Consider the following 25,924-nt stretch of genomic DNA (forward strand, 5'->3'; position numbering starts at 1 on the left):
ACCCAACTCTAAGAGCAATCATATTGATAATGTGTTGTAAAAAAACGATCTAATAGCAACTTTGCATATGAATAGTAGAGAAAACATAAACATAATGGAAGAACTATTTCATTAAGTACAACATATAAGAAGCCTATATTTATACTAATTTAATGTGATTTAATGGTAACACGAGTCAAATAGTATAAGGTGAGTTTGTTTTTAAAAGGTAAAATGTTTGTAGTATGCAGATTACATCTACAGACCTCTGTAGAACAAGAGGTGGACCAAAGGTCTGCAGTCTATAATAAGAAGGTTGTTTGTCGAATCTACTGGCTTTACTATTGAGGAATTGTTTGTGGAATCTCCTTCTATTGAAGATTTTGATCAACTAACAACAATTAATTTGAAAGGCCGCAAGGTGTTTTAAATAAGCGAAGTTGTTATTAGACCGTTGTATTACAACACGCTATCAATATGATTGTTTTTAGAGTTGGATGATACATTACCATAATGTAAGTCTTTCTATGTAGATGAAAGATTAAATACCGGTGACGAAGACAGTGGAGGAGAGCAGCAGTGACAGTGGCAGAGAGCAGCGATGACCGCGGGGACAGCTAGGGTTGAGAGTCCTGTGAAGGAGAAAGAACGATGGTTTATTTTATGAGGCTAGAAGACGTTAGAAGAAGTAAAAATAGGTTGCACCACGTATGAACCAATAAGAGCCCGCACATTTGTTTTTTAATGAAACATGCGAGAAAACAAACACTCTGTATAAGCTCATGTCTGCACGTGATCTGTACGACGCAAACAGAAGATCTTTCACAAAGTTTTTCTCAAAAATAAACACCACCTAAATATTCATAACAGAAACTTGTTTATGGAACACTTTATTACTTGCACATCTATATTTTATCCAATTTATGGAATGTTTTTTATTTTTTTATTACTACTTTTATGACAATGGTATTGTTGAGTATTCTTAGCAATAAACCTTTCCATCTTAAACACATTAATTTATTTTCAACCACAAACATCTAGAAACTCCATTAAAAGCATTAAACCAAAATAAAGTAAAATAACATATATAAATATTATATGTATATATACATATTATATGTATGTATTTATGAGTATAGAGACCCACATGAAAGTCTGCATAGAGGTCTGAATATGCAAACCTCAATCCAAAATTCATTCACAAACTACCCCCACATCAGTGTCTGTCAGCCCTTTTGCAAACCTTTTCCATCTAGATCCAGACGGTGTTGCATTGGCACCAATGTGGGTGCTCTTACATAAATGACAACGACAAACTTGAAACTGAGATATCTTGACTTTTACAGTTTAAGGATTTCAACCGCTGGCGCTTTGCAGCTCATTCTTTTTCCACCTTACTGCCACTCAAATTATTTGTGTCGGTCCTCAATTGACAGATCCAACCTGAAATAAACCGAAACACGATTTGAATACCAGCTGGTCTGGTCCTTGGTTACAATTTTTGTGTCTTTCTCAGTTTTGCGTCGGTCCGGCCCATGATCACCCTTATTTAAGAGTGTACGGTGAAGAGTCAAAAGTCAAATTTAGCAAACAAATAAGGATGTTCTCCGAAATTTCGTCATTAATTTGTCATCAGAGCACCTCCAACGCTCCTCAATGGACAAACAACCAACCCGTTTAATACATACATACATACATATATATATATATGTTATACATTGGAGAAAAAATCTTATATGAAAGCAAACGGTAGCTATATATTAGATTATAATAATTACAAATTAAGACTTGTTATAACCGTACGTAATTTGAGATATGAGTACAAAGTACTCGGAGTTTCTTGGAGCCTTTCCAGTCCCTCTTCATCATAGGCAACCTAGTAAACTATGGGTTCTATGGAGCCAATATGAAAATAATTCATCTTCAGGTGAGTTTAATTTAATTTTCTGTTTTCCTTAAGAATTTAATCATATTCATGCATAACCAGTTAACCACTTTAAATGACCCAGCGGATCGGCTGATTCACGAGAAGATAAAATATGCATTTTCTAATTTTGCACTCGACTGGTGGTTCTTTGCTCAGTTCTGGGCACCTAAAACAATCGGAGGAGGCAAGCGGGTACTTTCAACTTCTGGTCAACCATTTGCCATCAGTCATCCATCCAATGAGTTCACCCGGTATAGGCTCTATTCTGAAAGGTACCAATATATTATCGATGTGAATAACCTTGACATTGAACCGGACCACTTGATCATGAGTGGTGGACCTGCCACCGTGTTCCTTAGACGTTTGCCATGTGTGAATGAACTGGAATGGATTCCATCAGACTCATGTGATCAAGAGAGATTGAACTTTTCTATTATGATTCCTATTTGTTTCCCTTCTCAAAGCTTTTGTATTGGTGTTCTCGAGTTTACTTTAGACTATTGGACTAACTATTTGGGGCGCATTGTTTTAGAAGCCGCAACTGCAATAAAGGTATGTGCTACAATTCTACAAAACCGTACAAAAGGAATTACCATTTCCTTATTTTTAGGTTTCAACGATAATCAAGATGTGAAGCATATAAAGTACACAAATTTAAGGCCCCGTTACCGGTGCCTCACATTTGGACGTTGGATTTACTCATAAACGCAGTTCTAAATATCAGAGTTAATTAAAACATTCGCGGAACATTAAAACTTCAACCATAATATGTTACATAACCATCAAATCTTGTCTTATAAAACATTCATAGTCAATTAAATAAAACATAGTCTTTAAAACATCACAACATTTCTTCGAGATGCCAGTATCTTCGATTCCATGCCATGTGTCTTCAATCACGCGAGCTGCCTCAACCTATTTACCTGCGTGCATACTAAAAGTCAGCTACGCTGAGTGAGTTCTAGTTAATCACATAACTTACTTTACATACACATATACGTGCCCGAAGGTACGTTTACATACATAACCTGTTCATCATTCTTTCATACACATACAAACTAACCTTACGTTATAAAGAGCATTTCACCCTACATACCTCGGATATTATTAGGGTCGGGTGCCCTCCATCCTCGGATATTATTAGGGTCCGGTGCCCTCCATCCTCGGATATTATTAGGGTCCGGTACCCTTTCTTCCATACCTTTTTAACATACTTTTCTATATACATAATTGTAAGTTTCATACATACATCATTCATTCCTCATCTTACAATATACATATAACATCAACCATTTCCTGGCAATACATGCAATTCCGAAGATCGTTCATGTATCGACAAGAAACCATTCATACATTTCACATAATACATATATGGCATACACTTATCACTTAGAATAAGTGTATTAACTAATCACATCGAGAATGCACACAGCCCCGAAAACATAACAAGGAATGGGGCTAGAAACTCACCTGAAGTCGGTTACGTTCACCGTTAATAGTTATTCCTTTCTTCAGTTGGGCACGGCTAACTGTATAATAATTACATGCATCAATTAACTATCACTACTCATCTCGCGTTTCGAGTCTAATTATAACCCACAATGAGCGGGGGTCCGGGGGCAGCGCCCCTGGCAGCGGGGTCTAGGGGCGGCAGCCCCTAGCAGGGTACAAGGGGTAGAGCCCCTGGCTGGGGTCGAGCTGTCGTAACACATTTTCCATTAAGATTTTAAATCATTATTTAATTCGCTAAGTTAAAAGTTCAAGGGCTTCTTTGTAATTAAATCATTCTTTTCTAAGTTCAGGGACCATTCTGTCATTATGTTAAACTTCTAGTTCGTCCCAGTCCTTTAACGAATGGGGTTCATAGCGAATGAACCCATTCATTACTTTATAACGAATCAGACCTTATTCGTTTGGTCTGGTTACGAGTTGAACCTTATGACGAATTGAACTCTTATAACGAACCAGTCCTCTTACGAATTAGATCTTTTAGCAAACTGGACTCATAACGAATTAGTCCATAGCGAACCAATCTATGCAACGAATTAGACCTTCCAATTCGTTATCTTTTAACTATAGCGAATCAAGGGTAATTCGCTATCTTTTCTCCTTTACGAACTGAAGCTAATTCGTTATATTCCCTTAGACGAATCAGCTAGCGAATTACTTCTGATTCGTTAGTTCCTCCTTAGCGAACTAGGGTTAGGTCAGGGAATTTCAGAACATTCCCTGACACTCCTCTTAACCTCGTACCACTTTCCGGCGCCGCCATTGCCGGAAAAACGCGTTTTCGCCGGAAAAACGTGTTTTAACTCGTTTTTCACCGTTTTTTGTCCCGTTCGATCCAGATCTGAGCTAGGGTGACCCCTAAGCTCATCTTAGGTTCGGTTTATACCCGATTCCATCCGAATCTCGTGACTTTAATGATGTAACGGTGTCGGATCGTTGTTTCGTAACTAAATATAACGAGTTTAAGTTAATAAAACATCATACTGGTATTACCTTGGGTTGGTGCTCAGTTTCCTTCTTGGTTTCGGCTAGAGAAAAGGAAGAACTAGAGAGAAAGCTTAAGTGTGTGTTTTGGATGGTATATGGAATATGTGAAATGAATGATTAATGGATGATTAAAGGTTTATATATTTAGAGATCATGGGCTCAAGCCCATGGACTCTACTTCTTTCTTTTATACCCAAAGTCCCTAACCCATATCCATTTAACCCAACACTAGCCCAACTCATTTATATTTATCTAAACCGATAACGACCCACAGTAAAATAGACGAAATTTATATTATTATTATGATCAAAAGTAGGATGTTACAACAAATAATAAGCCTGAATTCAGATAAAGATCATTTGAGTCTAAGAGTGTGCTCATGACCTAAAAGTTCTATCCATATGATTGTTTCATCTCTTAGCAGGAAGCCGGTTTGGATGTGTTTCTGGTAGCAAACCTTATGCCAGGCAAAGTAAGACTTACATAAGTAGAACTTAAAATTTTGTTTTATAACTGCTTTAGCCAATAATCTTAACATTATATCCCACTGTTAGAAAATGTTATGTTTGTAAATGCATTATTCTAAAACAGACTCTATATGATCTCAAACCTACAACGGAAAAGATTGAAGATGCATTAAAGATCATTTGTGGATCACATAACTTAGCTCTAGCTCAAGTTTGGATAAGTTTTGAGGATAAAAAGCATATGCCCTCTTCCTCTTCTTTGGAGGGCATTCAAACAAATCAAGTGTCGGCTCTCAAATTGACTGGTTATCTTTATGCTGTAAGAAAGTCAGATTCTGATGATTTTGAGAAGTACTATAGTTTGTGTGATATATATCCACATGGAGTTGGGGAGGAAGTTGCTCTGAAGACACTCCAAGATTATGAATCACGCTATGTTTCTAAGATTTGTGAAAATATGTTTGTAGATTGGGACCGTGAATACTCTGAAAGTAGTGCTCTTGTGATATGCTTGAGGAGTATTGACACTGGTTACTTTGATTATGCGTTTGAATTCATATGGATCAAACATACAAACTATGTTAGCTTTTTGGAGGCCCTACTCTTAACATTGAAAAGGTGTTTACCAAGTTTCAAGTTTGCATCTGGTGCAGAACTAGGTGATGAATTAGAAGTTCTTGTTGTCGATACTTCTACCGAATACGATGAAACAAGTGAAACTGAAAAGTTTAAGATTTGTCAAGGAAAAAGATCACTACCAGTGGTGAAAGCATTAGAAGAAGGAAACAAATCAATGGCTGTGGACTGCATGGCACCTTCAGAGATGACATGCTGCAAGACAACTCCAAAAGTATTACATCCGGAATTAATTGAGAAACAATTTGGAAAAACTATGAAAGAAGCTGCAAACAATCTTAATGGTAGTTAATGAGAATATTATATTTTCAATCACAACTTGTTTAGCAATTTGTATACCAAATGCTCCTTTTTACTATGCATTCACATTTGAAACATTAAAAAGATATTCTTTCTTGATATTGTGTTATAGTTTCAGAATCTACGTTAAAACGCAAGTTGAGAAAACTCGGCATCACAAAGTGGCCAGGACCAAATTTTGTAAGGAGAAAGACAAATGAATTGTCCATTATTCAAATTGACACAAATGAAGATAGTAGAACAATTCATGAGTCATCAATCTTCAATATAAAACAAAATACCCTGATTATAAAAGCAAAATATGCAAATGACATCATCAAATTCAGTCTCTCTATCTGGCAAGCAACTTTTGCGACCGTTGAGGAAGAAATCGGTAAGAAGTTTAAGCTATGTCCCGGGACTTATAAGCTCAAGTACCAGGATGAAGTTGGAGAATGGATACTGTTAACAAGTAATGAAGAAATGAGTTATTGTATTGAAAGTTCGAGAAAATCAAATCCAACCGAAGTTCGATTACGCGTGCTACCATCTACTCAACCAATATCTAGTCCTTGTTCCTATGGAATCTTCACTAAACTAATGAGCGTACTTGTTTTTCTTTTCTCTGCAATGTAATGATGTTACTTTATTTTTACCAAAACACTAGTATTTGTATGCTTCATGGGAAATCATTAGCAAGTTCAAAACCTTGATCGTGAAATTTGTGTCTAAAATAGTTTCAAAGATGTAACATGTTTCTAGAAATAGGCTAACTTCTTTTATAATAATAATAATAATAATAATAATAATAATTATTATTATTATTATTATTATAATAGTAACTAGGGTTATCAGTCGCGTCCGGTTGGGGGATTGGCGGGCTAAAATGTGCAACCGGAACTCGACCCATATTATTATTCGTGTAAAATATTTTAGTAGTAGTAATAATAATAATAATAATAACTAGGGTTATCAGTCACGTCCGGTTGGCAGATTGACAGGCTAAAATGTGCAACCGGAACTCGACCCATATTATTATTCGTGTAAAAGATTTTAACCCTAACCACACACACAAAAAATCGTGTCAACCCGAACACGTCCCATTTAACCCATTTATCAAAAAATAAATAAATAAATAAATTTTAAAAACAATTTGATACTGGTAAGGGGTTTTCTAGGGGCACCGCCTCTTTTTGCTAAAAAAAACCCACCAATATGCCTCGTATAAGGCTATACGGGATACATAGGCCCTATATAATTAAGCCTCGTATAGCCCTATACAGGGAGCGTATAGACCCCTGTATAGCACCCCGTATAGCCCTACACAGGGCAGGCGTATTGGTTGGTGCGGAGTGTCCCTGGTAGGACTGATTGGTAATCACAAGTGTATCTTAAAAAATGGAATAGGTAAAAAACACAAATAAAAACAATTGTAAAAGGTTTTTTTTAATAGTTAAAAGAGTTGACCAAGACCATTTTTTTAAATGGGTTATGATAGTTAAACTGGTCAGCTCAAACCATTTTTTTAACGAGTTGTGTTAGTCTATCAAGACCTGACCCATTTTTTAAATGGGTTATGATAGTCGCACCCAAAGCCATTTTTTCCAGGACGTACGTGTCATTAATTGCCACCTGTAATAATAACTATCCATGGCCGTGAGAAAATAAGATGGTCTACAGCTCATAAACACATGGCCGGCCCGGGGTGGTACGAGTCGGACCGTCGGCCGAGGGCCAACACACTATTCTTCATATTACTTTTAACTAGGTTTAGCTCAGTTACATTCGTTCATCCATGTTTAGTTATACTTGTTTTAATACCTGAACTGTTGGCGTATATTGTTAACAGGCGAACATAACGGGATAAGAATATGATCATTTTCTTAACAAGAACAAGACGAAGAACACCATGTTCGTTTACTTTTTGTGAGTTCAATCATTTGTTTGATTAATGTTAAACAAACAAACACAATCATGTTTTGTTAGTGTTCATTCGGTTCATTTACACTCCAAACGGTTAATTTTGATTATTGAAAGATATGTATCAAATTAGTAAAAACACTTGTTAGTGTATTAAAACAACACAAGAACATGCTAACTTGATGCGTATTATTTTTTTCTTTATATTGTAACACAACATTTTGGCGTATTTGGTGTAACGGTTTTTTTTTTGCAAGAATACAAAACATGTTTAAAAAAAGGTACCCTTGGTAATAAATTCTGGTTAGGGTGGAGGGTGTGGGGGCAACGGGTTTAGCCGCCACCCTTATGATTGTCGCCGGCGGGTATAGCCCCAATGTTTTTCCCGATGAGTATTGATGAACTCGATATTGATCTACGAAACTGAAAACACACGGTGTTAGTTTCGGTGCATTTTGGTAACGAATTGAAACGACCGAGCATGTACACAAGATGTAAATATTAACTCGTTGAAGCTCGTTATAAATTTCGGCAGAGTAACGGCACAAATCGGTGTCTCGTAAAATAAAACTGTTGTAACTACCATACATGAAACTAACTGAACTATATATAGTATTCTACTCATTCGTTAACTATGACATGCCCATTCGTTACATTTGAAATCTTCGTTAGGCTTGAACCTCCCATTCGTTAATTTGCATTCCATTCACCTCCTTGTATGAATAATCTAACGAATTATAACGAATGAGTCACACATGCATGATATTTGCCATACTTGACTCCCATTCGTTATAATTAACTAGCATTCGCCCCATGCCATTCGTCATATTATAGTCCAATTACAAAGACTAAGCGACTCTCTGGTTCAACTCCCAGTACTTGTCACATTTCATGTACTAACATACCCACCCTTGACAATCGCTGGAGTTCATTAAGCTTTAAACTTTGTCGCTTTCAGTTGATCTTCACGTGTGTCTTTATACACGTAATGCGATATAAACAATGCACTAACAAACTCCCCCTTGACATTAGCTGTACATCTCTAATCTTTATCAGCATCTTTACTCTCCCTTTACTCGAATACTCTACCATAACTTAAAGTTACCATCTTGAGAAGGTTCAAGGATTGAATAATCATTGCTCTAATAATAACATCAGTCAATCAACACATTCCATCAATAAATCGTAAAACTTATCTTGATTTAGCATTTGAGTACAAAATTTTATGAACAAGAATGTGCAATGGTGAAAACATTTGAATAACACGGCAAAACAATTTGAAAATGTATATCTTTTGTCAAAAAATAAAAAATAAATTGGAAAGAACAAAATATTTTTGGCTTTTACAAAGTTTATACTAAAACACATCCAAAATATTTTTGATTTTTCAAAGTTTATATCAAAATAAACCTAAAATCCTTTTGTATTTTTCTCAAAATAAAGAAAAGAAAATTAAAGCAGTAAATGTAAGAAGTAAAAACAATTTATATTTTTTGTGCGAAAGATCGTGACATGGGATCATATTGACTAGTAACGTCCTAGACTCCACTTAAATTTCGACATTAATATGCACATAATCCAACGATGATTGCATATCTAATTGTCCACTTTAAACTTTATACAGATCCTTCAGTACCTTTACGGTACATATTAAGATTAAATTAAGAACAAATCTTATGTGGACCCCAACTTTCAGACAAAGTTTTTATATCTTTATACAGTGAATTTCACATGTACATATTTTTCTTTTCTTGAAATGATTAGCTGTGACCCATGCAAAAATAAGAAATAAAAAATAAAAGCAGAAGGTTAAAATATTTCCTTAAGATCGATATTACTACATGCAGATAAAGTTCAATTTTAATAAAATAAAAATATAAAATAAGTTGAAAATGTACAAGGCCTTAACCTCCAGTTCGATACATGGCTTTCACACGTTTGTGCTTATAGTATGCGGGTAGAAGGTCCAAGGCTTGTACCAAACTCCAAGAAAATAAAGTAGAATACTTAGGCCTTAACCCTCATATCGGTATTACTACACGCAGACATGATCAAAGACTTAAGCAAAAATAAAGAACAAATATAGTTGAATTTCTTTGCAAAATAAAAGAAAAAATAAATTGAATTTCTTTGCAAAATGAACACATGTACGCACATCAATCCTTAAACTTTGTGGATCTCAAAACTAATATTTGTCACACCCCAACCTACGGCGGAAATGCCGGGGCGTGAACTGATTGTCACAGCTCTCAAGGTACTATCATGCAATATTAAAGGTGGCAATATCTAATAGATTTAATTAAATAATCATTTACATCAAAATTAACCAAAGTACATAAATTAAATTTAATCAAATAAAACAAAATCAAATATTCTAATTCTTGTATCTTCTTCTCTAGCATGCAACCTAGGTTTTCTTCAAATACAAGCATGAGAATCACATCACACGATAACCTGCATATGCGTTAAAAATACAATAGGTTTTGTCAACACAATGTTGAGTGAGTAAAACACCAGTTTAAGACACTATCATAATATTATAAAATAAATAAAGAAAAATGCAAAATGTTCCCGTGTGATTTAACAGTTAAGCCATATCACATAAACAATCAATCAAACCATAAGAAAGCAAACAATAAAGAAAACAAACCATAAAGAAAGAAACTATAAAGAAAGGTCTCAACCAATCCATATAAATGGACATTGGTTACCAAGAAAGGATTAAACAGTTGCCATAAAAATAGACATTGGTTGCCGAAGTAAACAATAGTATTCAAATAAAGAAAGTAAGCAAATAGCAAGTTAGGCAGACTGATAAACACACAAGGATAAACAATTGCGGTTTAAGTAATATATAACATAAAAATATCTACGAACGCATATGTCCCAAAAACGTTTAAAAATAAGTAAAAGAGGGGAGTGAAATACTCACCTTAGATTAAAGGCAAACGAGTATAATTAAGAATAAACGAGTAAACGGATAAGCGAGTCGTCCAATACGCGTCAAACGAGATAACTTATCAGAACCTGAAACTTTGTGATATGAAACTATAAATAAAAACGAACTTAATGTACCTGGAATCAATCCAAACGGATGAGTAGAACTCTAGTTATGTCGAATTAAACGTTTAAGCGAGCTAGTACTGACCAGAATCCAAACAGCGATTCGGAAGTCAGGTTTTGGTCAGTAGCCTTAAAATTTCGTTACGAGAATAAAAGTCTTCTGGACTGAACGTTGAATCCGACCAGAAGTATGAGAAAACGTTAAGTCAAACTAGTTGACTATTTTGTTCTTTAACGAGTTTTAAACGATTTGACCAGTCAACACCCTTCAACCACCAAAATTGATTGAAGGTTATTTACTAGGGAATATATATGAATGATTTCTATGTTTACAACTTACCCGGAAAGTGAAAGAAACAACGGAAACGAAGAGTCAAAGGTCCATACGTATGCAAAGTCAACCGGTTATGAACGTATCTTCAACCAATAAGCAAAAACCAAAGAGTTTGAGGAGGGTCAGAGGAGGGTGACGGCTGAGAGTAATGTTTTAGGGTTTAGGGATGATTTGTGGTAGAGAAATAATGATATGTTTATATAATATACACTAAATCGATCTAAATATGGTAACTTACTCGTTTAAGAACCGAATGGGTCTTTAATGATTAAATCAATGTTATAAGCTGTAAATTTCGTTCTTGATCAAGGGTTTATATACATGGACATGTATTTTAGTTGTATTAGTTTTCTTGGAGCTTAATTCACTCGATTTATGCCTAAAATAAGTGATTTGCATGCTAAAAACGAATTAGGAAACAAAATGATCAATTAATAACAAAATCGAACCAATTAATAATAAAAATTCGTTTTTAATATTTAAGGTAAGAAAATGGGCATGTTATAAAATTATATAACTTATCTTGGGGCATAAGTTTCGAGATATGGGTCAAAAATAGTCCATGTACTTTTTATAAATGCGATTTTTAGTCGTTTTAACTGATTTTAAGGGTTTTTAGAACTATTCGGCATAAATGAAAATTATGAAATTATAAAATAATTTAAACCAAGTTAAATACCAATAAATACAAGTTTTAAATAGTTCGAAAGATCCGAATTGCATTCCCGAATCGGTTTAAACTTAAACGAATACAAATACGAAAAATCCGAGATGTTACAGTCTCCCCTACTTTATGGAATTTCGTCCCGAAATTAATGAAAACTTTAACATCATCGTTTTGAAATCAATTAAAATTTTAAGGAAAATATCATAACATAGAAAATTTCCAATAACCGAAGCAACGCTTCAAATGACAATCCGATAAGGGCACTTATATATAGGATGTACCAGCGTCGTACCCACCATGTCCTTATCATCTCATCATTTGTACCGTTACCCAAGCCATCTTAGGTTCTAAATCATGACTCATAATTGTACGTATTATGACTTCCATGCGAGGACTTGGATAATTATGTATGCATCCATAATTACTCTTATCGCCGGATGGTCCGCATAATCCGTTCCATCATGTGGGTTATAAACATTGAAAATAAAATTTTAAGAGAAAACAATTGTTTTGATAATAATTGTTAAATATACTTTAAAAGTTAATTAATACATGTTCAAGTTGAATTGATAAAACCGTGTAATTTCTAAAATTTCTTTTGCTTTTAAAAGTACAACTTTAAATATAAATTCCAGAGATACTTATTTAACGTTCGAATTTTATTAATAAAACCAGGAGATTTTTATTATATCTTTTGGTTAGGAAAGTTACAAATTTTGGAGAGTGAAGTGGATATCTTAAAGCAGACGTTTGAAATGAATTATGATGATCGAGAATAAGCTCAGAGTAATATGAAGTTAACCGTGTTTGATAAAGGAACTTGATTCATGAGTTGATATGCGCAAAAGTTTAATTCATAACAATTCTTAAGTTCGAGGGTATAAATTTAAACAAGGATTTTGGTGGGTCGAGCTTAGTTAGTTGAATAACTTATGAGATTAAAGGGAAGTTAAGTAAAGTTTATATGTTTTCAAATTGTGAATTTGGGATAAGATTAATTCGATTAAGATATTCTAAAATATTATAAGAATTAGTTTAATAATTTAATTATTAATGAAAATGTGAAAATATACGTATTTGAATAAGTCGTTATTAGATTAAATTGAGAAGCGGATACTCCCGAATCACCGAGATAGTCCTATTCCAATTAAACCTTTAAAATTATATAAAATATAAGGTAGGTAATTAAATTAGATTAGATTGGGAATTCGTGGTTTTTTTTTTGGAAATTTAAGTAACAAATTCTAAATTAAAGTGAAGCATATAACAAAATAAGATAAATGCGAGGCTAGAAATGCATGAACCACCATGACTATTCTAATAACTACGAATTTATCATTTAAAACGTTCAATGTTTTCAAAAAAAAAATCAAAGTAGGGACTTGAAATGTTTACGATGAAGGTTTAATCAAAAAGTCAATTTAATACACAAAGTTAAATTAATTAATGAAAAATTTTAATTTAAAAATGGAAATTAAATTTAGAGAATTCATAATTTAGTTTAATAATAATAAAATATACAATAATTGAATTTTAATAATAAAGATTTATAAAGCGGAAATTAAATTGTGAAAACCATCATGATATTAAGGAAAACAAGAGATAATAAAATATTTTTAGTTTAACGTTGAGTATAAGTATTTAAATGTACTTAGAAATTTATAGTTCGAGGATATGATTATAATTAAGAAAATATAATTTAAATAGTATTTTAACGGATAAGAGTTAGTATAAGTTTTCTTGTTCGGTGTATTTTAGTTTTGTCGAGGTTGGCGGTTGGTCGGTTAATAGCATACAGCAGCACTCCTTGGTGATTCTAGTAGTTGTATGGAAATCACGGGAAACAAATGAACGACGTTGATTACGATGATGATTCTTAAGAAAGGCATTCTATGAGGCCCAATAATGGAAATGCGTAAGATGACAGGTGAGTTGTAGGAATGAGATGATATGAAATTACGGGGATGCGTATGTATATGTATATGTATTTTTATGAATTATTACTAGTGAAGACTCGAGGACGAGACAAGAATTAAAATAATACGTATGAGTTTAAAGCATTTAAGTAAATAATGTTTTTGTAAGATTTTTCAAAAATAAAATAACAAAGCATATCAAACTAGTTGACCTACCATGAGCTTTCCATGGCAATTTGAATGATCCATCTAAACAAAACAACATAAAGTTTGTGAATTGGCCTCCCATGAGCATTCCATGGCACTTTGATGGCCCAATTCAAATAATGTGTAATAAACAACTGAGTTGTTCAGTCCATGAGCGTGTACATGACATTTAACTGACCCAACTAATCAACGAATTATCGAATTAAATATGGGTAGTCAGAGCATCTTGTGAATCACCACGTTGATTACTCCAACAAAAATACAAAAACAAGTCAAGAAATGGATAGTCGGGATTACCGACTAACCACTTAAAATATCGTAAAACCATAATCGGAAGGTTACCGAATTTAAGCCACGAACCACCGTGAATTCGGTTTAAAAATATTATAAGGAATGCAACCACTATCGTGGTTACGGTTGACAGCTTACGGTGTCGGTCATATGGCATTTATGGGTCTCGCTCGGGTCCATAGGGTCGAGTACTGTGGTCAGGTTATCACCCAGGTAAGGAATAGCGTCTTACCTTTGGTTCTTGGAACCGTTTTTCCAGAACCCGAAACTTTGTGAGATGAAACTATAAATAAAAATGAACTTAATGCCGCTGGAATCAATCCAAACGGATGAGTAGAACTCTAGTTATGTCGAATTAAACGTTTAAGCGAGCTAGTACTGACCAGAATCCGAACAGCGAGTCGGAAGTCGGGTTTTGGTCAGTAACCTTAAAATTTCGTTATGAGAATAAAAGTCTTCTGAACCGAACGTTGAATCCGACCAGAAGTATGAGAAAACGTTAAGTCAAACTAGTTGACTATTTTGTTCTTTAACGAGTTTTAAACGATTTGACCAGTCAACACCTTCAACCACCAAAACTGATTGAAGGTTATTGACTAGGGAATATATATGAATGATTTCTATGTTTACAACTTACCCGGAAAGTGAAAGAATCAACAGAAACGAAGAGTCAAAGGTCCATACGTATGCAAAGTCAACCGGTTATGAACGTATCTTCAACCAATAAGCAAAAACCAAAGAGTTTGAGGAGGGTCAGAGGAGGGTGACGGCTGAGAGTAATGTTTTAGGGTTTAGGGATGATTTGTGGTAGAGAAATAATGATATGTTTATATAATATACACTAAATCGATCTAAATATGGTAAATTACTCGTTTAAGAACCGAATGGGTCTTTAATGATTAAATCAATGTTATAAGCTGTAAATTTCGTTCTTGATCAAGGGTTTATATACATGGACATGTATTTTAGTTGTATTAGTTTTCTTGGAGCTTAATTCACTCGATTTATGCCTTAAATAAGTGATTTGCATGCTAAAAACGAATTAGGAAACAAAATGATCAATTAATAACAAAATCGAACAAATTAATAATAAAAATTCGTATTTAATATTTAAGGTAAGAAAATGGACATGTTATAATATTATATAACTTATCTTGGGGCATAAGTTTCGAGATTTGGGTCAAAAATAGTCCATGTACTTTTATAAATGTGATTTTTAGCCGTTTTAACTGATTTTAAGGGTTTTTAGAACTATTCGGCATAAATGAAAATTATGAAATTATAAAATAATTTAAACCAAGTTAAATACCAATAAATACAAGTTTTAAATAGTTCGAAAGATCCGAATTGCATTCCCGAATCGGTTTAAACTTAAACGAATACAAATACGAAAAATCCGAGATGTTACAATATTAACCATGCATCAAGATGTAATACCACTAGATTTGGCAAGCATTTAAGTTTATATATTTTAAGCACTTATAAGATTTGTTTAGCGTATCATACATATCATGCAATTGATCTTACGACACTTTTTAGTCTAATTTATTCATGTGTTAGGCCCGCCAAGTCAATGTACTATCACTTCCCATTTTATGTTGGATCACATTTCTCAAAATTTTAATTTTTTCTATTTTTATATTTTTTCTAGTTTTCTTTCATACATAAAACACAATATTTTTGGATTTTTTTAATTTTCTCCCCCAAAAAATATAAACAATAGAAAAAAATGGAAGAAAAATAACGAAAAATGAAAGGCGATCTTCCAACATGGATAAATATTTTGAAGATCTTGTTCACCAAAAAGAAATTTTACATTTAAAAGTTTGAATGGTGAACAAGTTTGCCGATTGAAAATTTTATGAATTTTAAGTCTTTGCAAGTAACAATCAAATCAAACTAAACCAATATGCCGAGATAATCCACTATCAACAATTTGATTAAGCAACTATCCATATGTCATTGATAGATCTTCTTGGATATCTCTGCACAAAAACTAAATAATTAACGAGATACTGGAACCAGACCATGGTTGTAGATCGAGCAGTATCCTCAACATGATCAGCACATGCAGTTGAAATCTTTGGTTTCCAAGCTGGTAACGGTTTATCAACTGATTGTCTAAAAAATTTAACATCGTAAGAACCGTGGGAGATTTTAACAATCAATTAACATAAACTTTTTGTTGTTTAGCTTTTTTTTCAAATGTCTCAAATTGTCCAAAAGTTAATGAAACCTTGTTAAAAGCATTAGGCAATTTGAGTCTTCTCCTGTAAGGACAATCAACAATCAAGTGTCCTTTGACATTACAATAGAAACATTTTCTCAATTCAACCCGCGTTGAAGATGATTCTGTTACAAGCTTAGACGCGGAGGGTTGAATTTTCTCACGTTTTTTCTTTTGGAAAAAATCAAGATTTGAACACTGTGCAAAATTGTCTAATACATCAGAACCAGTAGATTTAACAAATTTGTTCTGTTGAAACAACACTGGTTTGGATTCCTTTTGGGGTTGATTTTAGCTTTTACATTTCCCCAATAGGTATCACTGATGCATCACAATTAAGAGAAACTGAGTGATCACAATCACAAACTTTTTCAACACACTCAGGTTTAACAAGGGCTGTCGGAAAGAGGTCATCAACAAACATCTTGTTAACACCTTCTAACTTATAAACTTTCAAGTTTTTACCCTTAACACTCGGTAACAACTACATTACCGAAAAACTCGCCCAAATTTACATTGACGAAATTGTATCTCGACACGGAGTACCTTTTTCAATTATTTCAGACAGAGACAGTCACTTTACTTCACATTTTTGGCAAGCAGTTCAAGAAGCTTTGGGAACCCGAATAGATCTTAGTATTGATTACCATCCCCAAACAGATGGCCAATCCGAACGATCCATTCAAACCTTACTAGATTTACTTCGTGCTTGTGTACTAGACTTCAAAGGGAATTGGGATCAACACCTCTCGCTCACTGAATTTTTGTACAATAGCAATTACCACAGTAGTATACAAGCAGCACTTTATGAAGCATTATATGGGCGAAAATGTAGGTCGCCACTTTGTTGGACAGAAGTGGGCGATACTCAAATTACAAGATCTTATTTAATTCAAGAAATAACTGACAAAATTCATAAGATTAAACGAAAACTAAAAGCTGCCCGTGAACGAAAAAGAGTTATGCCGATGTTCGTAGAGAAACTGTTATCTTTTGAAATATCCAACAAAGTGTTTCCTAAAGTGTCCACTTGAAAAGGTGTTATAAGGTTTGGAAAGACCGGTAAGTTAGCCCAGATACATTGGACCTTTCAAGACTGGTATATGAAACTTTTTAGGAATATTAGGAATCATATAAATGAGTTCCTGATGTGCTAAAAGTAGTCTAATAATTATTAACTAAATTACGCTGATCTAGACACTAAGTAATAATTCTAGACTCTTAACTTAACTAAAACTACTAACCGACAAGTGTACCGGTCGACTCGAGTACAGCTAAGTAAGTCTGGATATCGAACCCACGAGACTCTTTAAATTACGAAACTAGCAAATTAGATTCAACTACAAGACACGACTATTTAGTAATAATGTTTGAGGGGGTGATTTAAACTAATTATTAATAAACTAAGAGTAACCCTAATTAATTAAAATAATAATAAAGCCTAATCATTACTTAAAACCTAATTAATTAAATATTATAAAATCTAATGATTACTTAAACCCTAAATATTTAAATTATAATAAACTATTAAAATGCTTAGATTAATTCAGATGATGAAGATAACAACCTAGGCTAGAATCCCCAAAGTTACGGTTATTAGTTAAATGAAAATCTCAAGTTATGGAACTGAGATCATAAAATAGACCCTTGGCAGAAAACCCGAACAGGACCCTTGAACTTCAAGAAGACGCCTATGGATTTCTAACAAGTTTTAAAACTCACCAGTTTTATGAATTAAACTTCCTTACGGTTATTTAATAGCTTATGTATAAGTATCTTTTATGACGAAAACCTACCTTACAGCGCGGAAATCAAAGATAGTTAAGAAGACTCAATTGACTTAATAGACTAAGCTGACAATCAAACCTAGACGGACTCCTTACGAAGAACTAAATCTAGCAATCCCGACAAGCAAAGATCTATCAATAGCCTATCACGTTACAGCTTTTTAGACTAGCAGCTCACTTTTATCTATTTAATTGATTTTATTGTTTCTATGATCTTATTCGAATTTAATCACAAACTAGTCAAAAACACACAGTAAATGACCTAACAAAACCCTATCCTATGAAACAATCACCAAGGGCAATGTGAAACAATAAAGCCAAGTAAATAAAACCAAGCACTCATACGCATCAATCAATTCAAACTCAACAATTTACTTAGAACATAATATGCATAACGAACAAAATCTCAAACAAAATCATACCGAACAAAGGTTCATCACGACCTAGGTAGTTTATTGAGTTTAGCCTAGCATCATATAGTCTAAATCACACAAAACAAATAAAAGTGAAAACATGGTGAAAATAATGAGAAACGAAAGATTAAAGGTGATAAAACCCGTAGTCTTCGATCTTGAACGTAAAGCTCTTCACCGGATGTTCTCGTGCCTTCCAAACCTCCACGAAACTCGAATGATAACTCTCAAAAACTCCAAATTCGTCTGGGGCCAGCAGGTTATGTTCAGGTTTAAGTTAAACATGTTTAAATACCCAAAACAAGGCCCAACTCGAAGTACAAACGAATTAAAAATCCACCCAGCAGTCCCTAGGCGCCGCGCGACGGGCTTTGGCCTCCCCGGTCGCGCGACGCGGCGTGCTCTACCAAGGGGGCCCGCCAGACCGGTTCTCTGTTCTGGCTCCTTCCTAACGCGTTCCGGATCTCCGTTTCGGCTCGTTTTAGCTCATTTTTCGCCTTTTTTAGTCACGATCAAATCCCGAAACCTACGAAACATAAAATGTTAGTAGTATACAAATCTCGACTAAAAACGAACAAAAACTATTAAAATATTAAATAAAATATACACGGGAAACATAAACATTTAGCATTATATCAGTTCCTGTTCAAATTTGGTAATGTTTCGATAAACGAAAAATATTTGGCGAATTTGTTACCGTTTATTAGCGTTTATTTATGACAAATAGTTAAACTTCTTGAAAATTTTTTTAATTTGGTTAGGAACTCAGACATGTAATGGTAAGATCACTGGTAAAATTTGAGATCCTTTGGAGATGTTTAAGTACAGTTTGTGCATTTGCGTTTTAATCAGGTTTTAACAGCCGAAAAATGCGCAAAATGGTATTTTGGCCAAAGAATTAGGTTCTGGAAATTTTACTGGGTTATATTATAGTATTTTTATCTCTCAGCAAAATTATTGCATTTTTTGGGAATCTATTAATATAAACGGGTTAATTATCGGTTAATTATAGCACACAAAATGTATTTTTATAAATAAATAGCTAAGTGAAAAAAATCTAAAAATGTTTTTATAAAGTTCTAAAGATTTTAATTTATTTTACTAAATTTCTCATAATTTATATATAATTATATAAGTAGTTATGATAATTTAAAGATTTAAATTATATATGTTTTGACAAAACCGGCAGCATTATGTTTAACAAACTGACCGGTATGCTAAAACGTCAAAAGTGGTCAAATACCATAGTTTTGAATGAGTTTGAAAAAAATGAACTTTTTACGAGATTATCGGACATTTTGGGTGGATTGTACGCGTTTTGTATAATCAAACCCGTATGAAAACGGAAACGAATCATGCGACCAATCCAGATACCGAAACCTTAAATTTCTTTTATAAATCAAATCATTTTATCAAACAGTATGTTTACTTAAGTTTGTGTGATCTTACCTATTTCGAAACGCTATGAACGATTAATTTGGCCAGGCACGGAAAACTGTGAAACTGAGCCAAGTCTGGTTTTGAACATTTCATAACGTACAATGTCACAATCTAACACTACTGACATGTTCTAGGCCTAACAGATATACCCAGACTAGATAAGCAGCCCGATTTATTTTAAACAATGTACTAGTATTAACAGTACTATATCGGTTATAGGATTCAAGCTATAATCGAAGGCTAGTTACTGATACGTATTACCAGTTCAACTGCGATAAGTTGAGTTTGACGACCCCACTTTATAAACTGTTTTACGAACTTTTGGGGTGGAAAGCATGTTTGCACATACTTATGTACTTAAAAACTTGTTATGATGTAATTTATCTAAGTACTAACACTTGAAAGTCCCCACAAACACAAGTAATTCACTTTGTATCGGTGACGTGTGGATAGTATTATCGGTTTGACAAACCCAACTGACAGGGCCGGTAGGGTATGCCGGAACATGTTAACCTAGTTGCACATTGTCAGTTAAACTTGTTACATTTTGTTATGTGTTGTTAGACATAGTACATGTTTGGGACAAAGTGGTTGTTAAATGCCAACATGAGTGCATGGGCAGGGGTGGCTATGTGTTTTTAGCTCGTTCCAGCTTCACTTGTGGCTTAGTATAAATACATCATACACTTACATACATACATACATACATACATACATACATACATACATACATACATACATACATACATGCATGCATGCATGCATACATACATACATACATATATACATACATGCATACATGCATGCATGCATGCATACATACATACATACATACATACATACATACTGTGAACTTTACGAACACGTATACTGGTTTTTGTTCGTACTCGTGAAACTTGAAACTCACCAACTAGACGTAGTTGACCCGTTTTAACATGATGTAAATTAGTTGTAAATTATAAGAAGCCACGAAAACTGGTTATGTGTTTTTCGCCTAGTTTGTAAACTTAGTACCAACCAATGTAATATGATGAAAATTAGTTGTAAATTTTCTTTATAACAATGTGGTTGATACTAGAGGTGTCTGTTACATTCCCGTATTACGTTTACGCAATTACCTAATCGGGGTGTGACATCACATGATCCAAATCTCATATATATATATATATATATATATATATATATAGGGGGGGACGGATGCAACGAATCGTGAGAGAGAAGAGAAAATTGATATGTGTAGAGAGATAGACATCTGTGTCTCCTTATGATGTAAAGTAGACATACGTGTAAGTATCAAAAGATACACGGAACCATATGGAAGAAAGCAGACACCTGGAAAACCAAAATAAAAAAATCTAAATGATACAAATACCAAAGCAAAGGGTACAACTTATAAATGATTGCCTTATTTCCCATTTCCATTTTTATGGCCTGTTGACCAACGCTCCATTCACAGTTGTTTACTCTTAATTTACTAGCTATTTTAGCGGAGAAACTTATGTGTTTTATTCTATATATTATGTAACTCTCAAATGATAAAGATTATTAAAAATACACAGAATATCTTTGATATCACATTTTATGGTATCAAATCAGGCTTTGAAACTACCTAAAAAAAAACCCTAAACTTTTTTTAATTTTGTTCATCAACAATGACTAATGATGGGCAGAATCCCAAAAAAACCCATGCCGACCCTAATTCTCCACACTTCATTCACGCTTCCGACTCACACTCATAAAGCTTTTGGTATATCAAAAGAAATCTAAGCGACCATCCCGAAGACTGTGATTTGTGTGGAAATGACGAGCACAACAAAGAAGGATGTTTTAAGAAGATCGGGTACCCGGATTGGTCGTCTGGGAAAGGAAATAACGACAAGAGTGAACCGAAGACCGTGTATGTTAAATCTAAACCGACCAAAAGTCCTGTTCCAGGTTTAAACGCAGAACAATACCATGTGATGGTTGGTTAATTTGTATATGTTTTAATTCGTTTATTTATTAGGTTTAATCGTTTATTTTAGGAACTTCGATACTTCATACATGTATTATTGTATTTCAGGTCAAATGCGTTAAAGTACTTAATTTGGACCTGCTGATGCACGTATTGAAGACCCGGCACGTCCAACACACATAACGAGAAGACAAAAGATTTATGCTGGTCACATGTCCCATCGTGATACGCGATGGGCTTGCTTAGAGACCCATCGCGTATCGCGATGGGCGTTTAATGAAATAATGACCAAAGGGTCCATCGCGATACGCGATGGACCAGTGAAGACCCCATCGCGTATTGCGATGGGGTGTGCAGACGGGCTGTTAGAGTTTTATATCAATTTTTCATCAAACTCGACCTCAACTCGTTTTTTTTATCAAGGAAGGCGATTTCCATAGGTTAGAGAAGGCGATTCCACCATTCCAGTTCGTACCGAGACCAGATACATGCTCCATTTCATCATTATTGACGATTCCATGATGTCGAGGCTCGGCTAATCTCTTAGAATCTCACCCTGGAATGTATAGTTTGTAATTCTTTCAGTTTTCTCATGTGACTAAGAACACTTATGTATAATTGTTTATGGTTGGTTTATGATTATTGATGTTTGGTATTTTTGTGTGTTCAATCGGTTTAGGTTTACATTAATCTGAACGATTAGTTACCAGTTGCTATAACAATCGATCATAGGACTGTTTGATTAGATTGAATGCAATAAAACATATGATTGCCCTTAACTGAGTCACACTGGCAGGGGCAGTTTGATAACCACTGCCGTGTGTAAAGCGATTATTGATGTCTAAGGTTTTGTCTAGTTGACCAGTCTGTAGTTGACCGTTAACGATTAATCTGTTAGGTTGCATGAGATTACCGTAGGTTGCTTACTTGAAGTCCCGGGCGTGATTTGCTTTTGTTAATTGATTGAAACTTGTTTACTCGTTTGTTTGCCTAATTCTAAATTCAAACTATTGCTTGTGATATAAGCACTAAAATCTGCTACTTCATAATATTGAAACTGTTTACACGATTTGCATTGACCACATACTCCTGGGGGATACGATACCTTATTTACCCTATCTACTTAGGTTATTTAGGTTTTTGCATGACTCAAACGACGGTCATCACCTTGCACTCTTAAACCATCTTGCTGGACTGGAATATGTGTCCGATGATGTGTCACGACCGATAGCCAACATGTTTGGTAAGGTAAACCAGGGTGATTATTGGGTTATCGATTCGGGTTGTACCGAACACATAACACATCGAGCCGAATGGCTAGTAGGTAAAGTGATTTCTAAACACGAATACTCCGTCATGATACCAAATGGCGATTCGATACCCGTAGAGGGTAGAGGGTATTGTCAACTACCGAATGGAACCACCATAAAAGGTGTTTTGTACGTTCCAAGATTTAAATGCAACCTCTTATCCGTTAGTAGCTTATCAAAGGATCTTCAAAGTTCTATAACCTTTTATCCGGAATTTTGTTTTATGCAAGCCTTGTAAACGAGGGAACTGATTGGTGTGGGTAAATGCAAGGACGGGCTATATCGCATCAAGATGTTGGAAAATAAAAAAAGGCCATGATGTCAATGATGGATGTGTGGCATAAACGACTAGGTCATACTAACAAAATTGCTCGTTTTAGTTTTGTTAAGAATGTATTCTTTAAAACAGTGGATTGTGACTCGTGTGCAAAGCTAAGCACACTCGTCAACCCTTTCTGAATAGTTTCATTAAAACCCAAGGATGTTTTGAATTATTGTATTGTGACATATGGGGAAGATATAGAACACCTTCATTATCGGGGGTGAGTTATTTTTTAACCATCGTGGACGACTATAGTCGTGCCGTGTGCGTTTTTCTCCTAAAAAACAATCATGAAGCTGCAGACCGTTTAATTAATTTCCATAAAATGGTAAGAACACAATTTGGTAAATTGATTAAAAGAGTCCGTTGTGACAATGGGGGGGGGGGGGGTTTGTCTCCAACAGAATGCAAGATTTTTATAATGAACAAGGTGTTGTTCTTGAAACCACTTGCCCCCACACACCTCCACAAAATTGTGTGGTTGAACGCAACCATAGACATCTTATTGAAACCACATGAGCCTTTAGATCTGAGGCGAATTTGCCAACAAAGTTTTGGGGCGAGTGTGTCATGACGGCGGCCTACATAATCAACTGTCTTCCATAAAAAATCTTTAATAACAAAACACCGTTTGAAATTATTTACGAATGGAAGCCCGAATACGAGCACATGAAGGTCTTTGGGTTTTTGGCTTATTATTTAAATACCGACACAAAAGGAGACAAATTTGAATTACGGGGGAGGTCCAGTGTGTTTTTGGGTTACCCGACAGGAACAAAAGGGTATAAACTTTATAACGTGAAACACAACAAAATATATTATCAAGGGATGTGGCAACGCGAAACCTGTAGATAGGCAAGAAAATGAAAAATCTTTTCAGTTTCCCTCAATGGTATTATGCAGAAATTGACAACACTCAACAAATGGCAAAACAAAATGTTCCTGATCTAGAAATCGAAAACACCCCACCCACCACCAACATTGGGCCTGCAACCACTCAAGCCCAAAATGGCTTAAACCATGAAGAAATTGTTCCTGATTGTGGAGTCCATCTTGACACTGCTAGTGAGAATGAAATTCAAAACAGTTAGCCAACACCTGAAACTAAGGCCCATTTTCACACTGTTAACGAGAATGAACCCCAAATTAATGGACCAACTTCTCAAATTGAGGTTCACATATCACGTGATCATCAGCCTAGTGACGAAACAGTCAACAAAAACACCAAACCCGTCAGGCAACAAAGAACAAGAAGCCAACTAAGACGACTAGATGACTTCATTGCTAATCTACCATAATCCATTGGCCAAAGTTTACCCACGTCCGATCAAGGTCCCTCGTCGAGTAGGGTACACCCTCTAGCCCACTATGTTTCTTATGAAAATTTTACAAAAAGTCATCAAGCCTTTTTGGCGGCCATCAGTTCGAAAGATGAGCCAAGATTTTTTAAACAAGCAGTGTAGGATGAATATTGGAGGAAAGCGATGGAAAAGGAATACGAGCCTTGGAAGAAAATGGGACTTGGACCCATGAATCTTTACCAAAAGGCAAACGAGCTATAAAATCAAAATGGGTCTATAAAATAAAATACAAGCCCAATGGTGAGATCGAACGTTATAAGCCAAGACTCGTAGCAAAAGGGTTTACTCAAATTGAAGGGATCGAATTTCATGACACGTTTGCTCCGGTCGCCAACCTTGTCACGTTGTGGACTCTTCTAGCGGTAGCCGTTAAGAAAAATTGGCTCATCCATCTACTAGATGTCAACAACACCTTTTTGCATGGAGATCTCCATGAGGAAATCTACATGAAGATTCCACAAGGATTTGATAAAGGAAGGGTGTAACACTCCGGCTAAAGCGGAAATGCTTGAGTGTGACGTACAGATTGCTCAAAACACACGTGACACTATTAAGTGACAATCTTATCATTTATTAATTTAAACGTCAAGTACACAAGTTTGTAGCAAGAAACACAAGGAATATGCAATAACAATTTAACTACTTGTCCATTTATTTAAAATACCCCAAGTTCTAATGTCCTTGTGACGGAAGCAGTCTCTAAATAAGGTACCTGTAGCATATATATATAATAATGTCAACTAAATGAATAGTTGGTGAGTTCACACAAGTTTTGACATAAGTACATAAAAATCTACAATTCCATGAACAAGTGTAAATAAGGTACCTGTAGCATATATATAAAATAATGTCAACTAAATGAATAGTCGGATGATCCATATATCTTGCTCTATTATGTGTTTTAAAACATAGACCTTTGATAAATAAA

General features: G+C 34.7%; 1 protein-coding gene across 1 annotated transcript; it reads left to right on the top strand.

Moving 5' to 3' along the window:
* The first annotated feature begins 1,794 nt into the window (after positions 1-1,794).
* Positions 1,795-24,726, top strand: LOC143591712 (protein NLP6-like). Its single transcript, XM_077071841.1, has 6 exons — positions 1,795-1,906; positions 1,989-2,458; positions 4,827-4,874; positions 4,994-5,789; positions 5,918-6,256; positions 24,539-24,726. Exons 1-6 carry the CDS (start codon positions 1,795-1,797, stop codon positions 24,724-24,726), a joined length of 1,953 nt encoding a protein of 650 aa, XP_076927956.1.
* Positions 24,727-25,924: the final 1,198 nt, after the last annotated feature.

This window comes from Bidens hawaiensis, unplaced genomic scaffold, assembly GCF_021521415.1.
Source record: "Bidens hawaiensis isolate Kalapana, Puna unplaced genomic scaffold, B.hawaiensis_p1.1 tig00039992_1, whole genome shotgun sequence".
NCBI lineage: Eukaryota > Viridiplantae > Streptophyta > Magnoliopsida > Asterales > Asteraceae > Bidens > Bidens hawaiensis.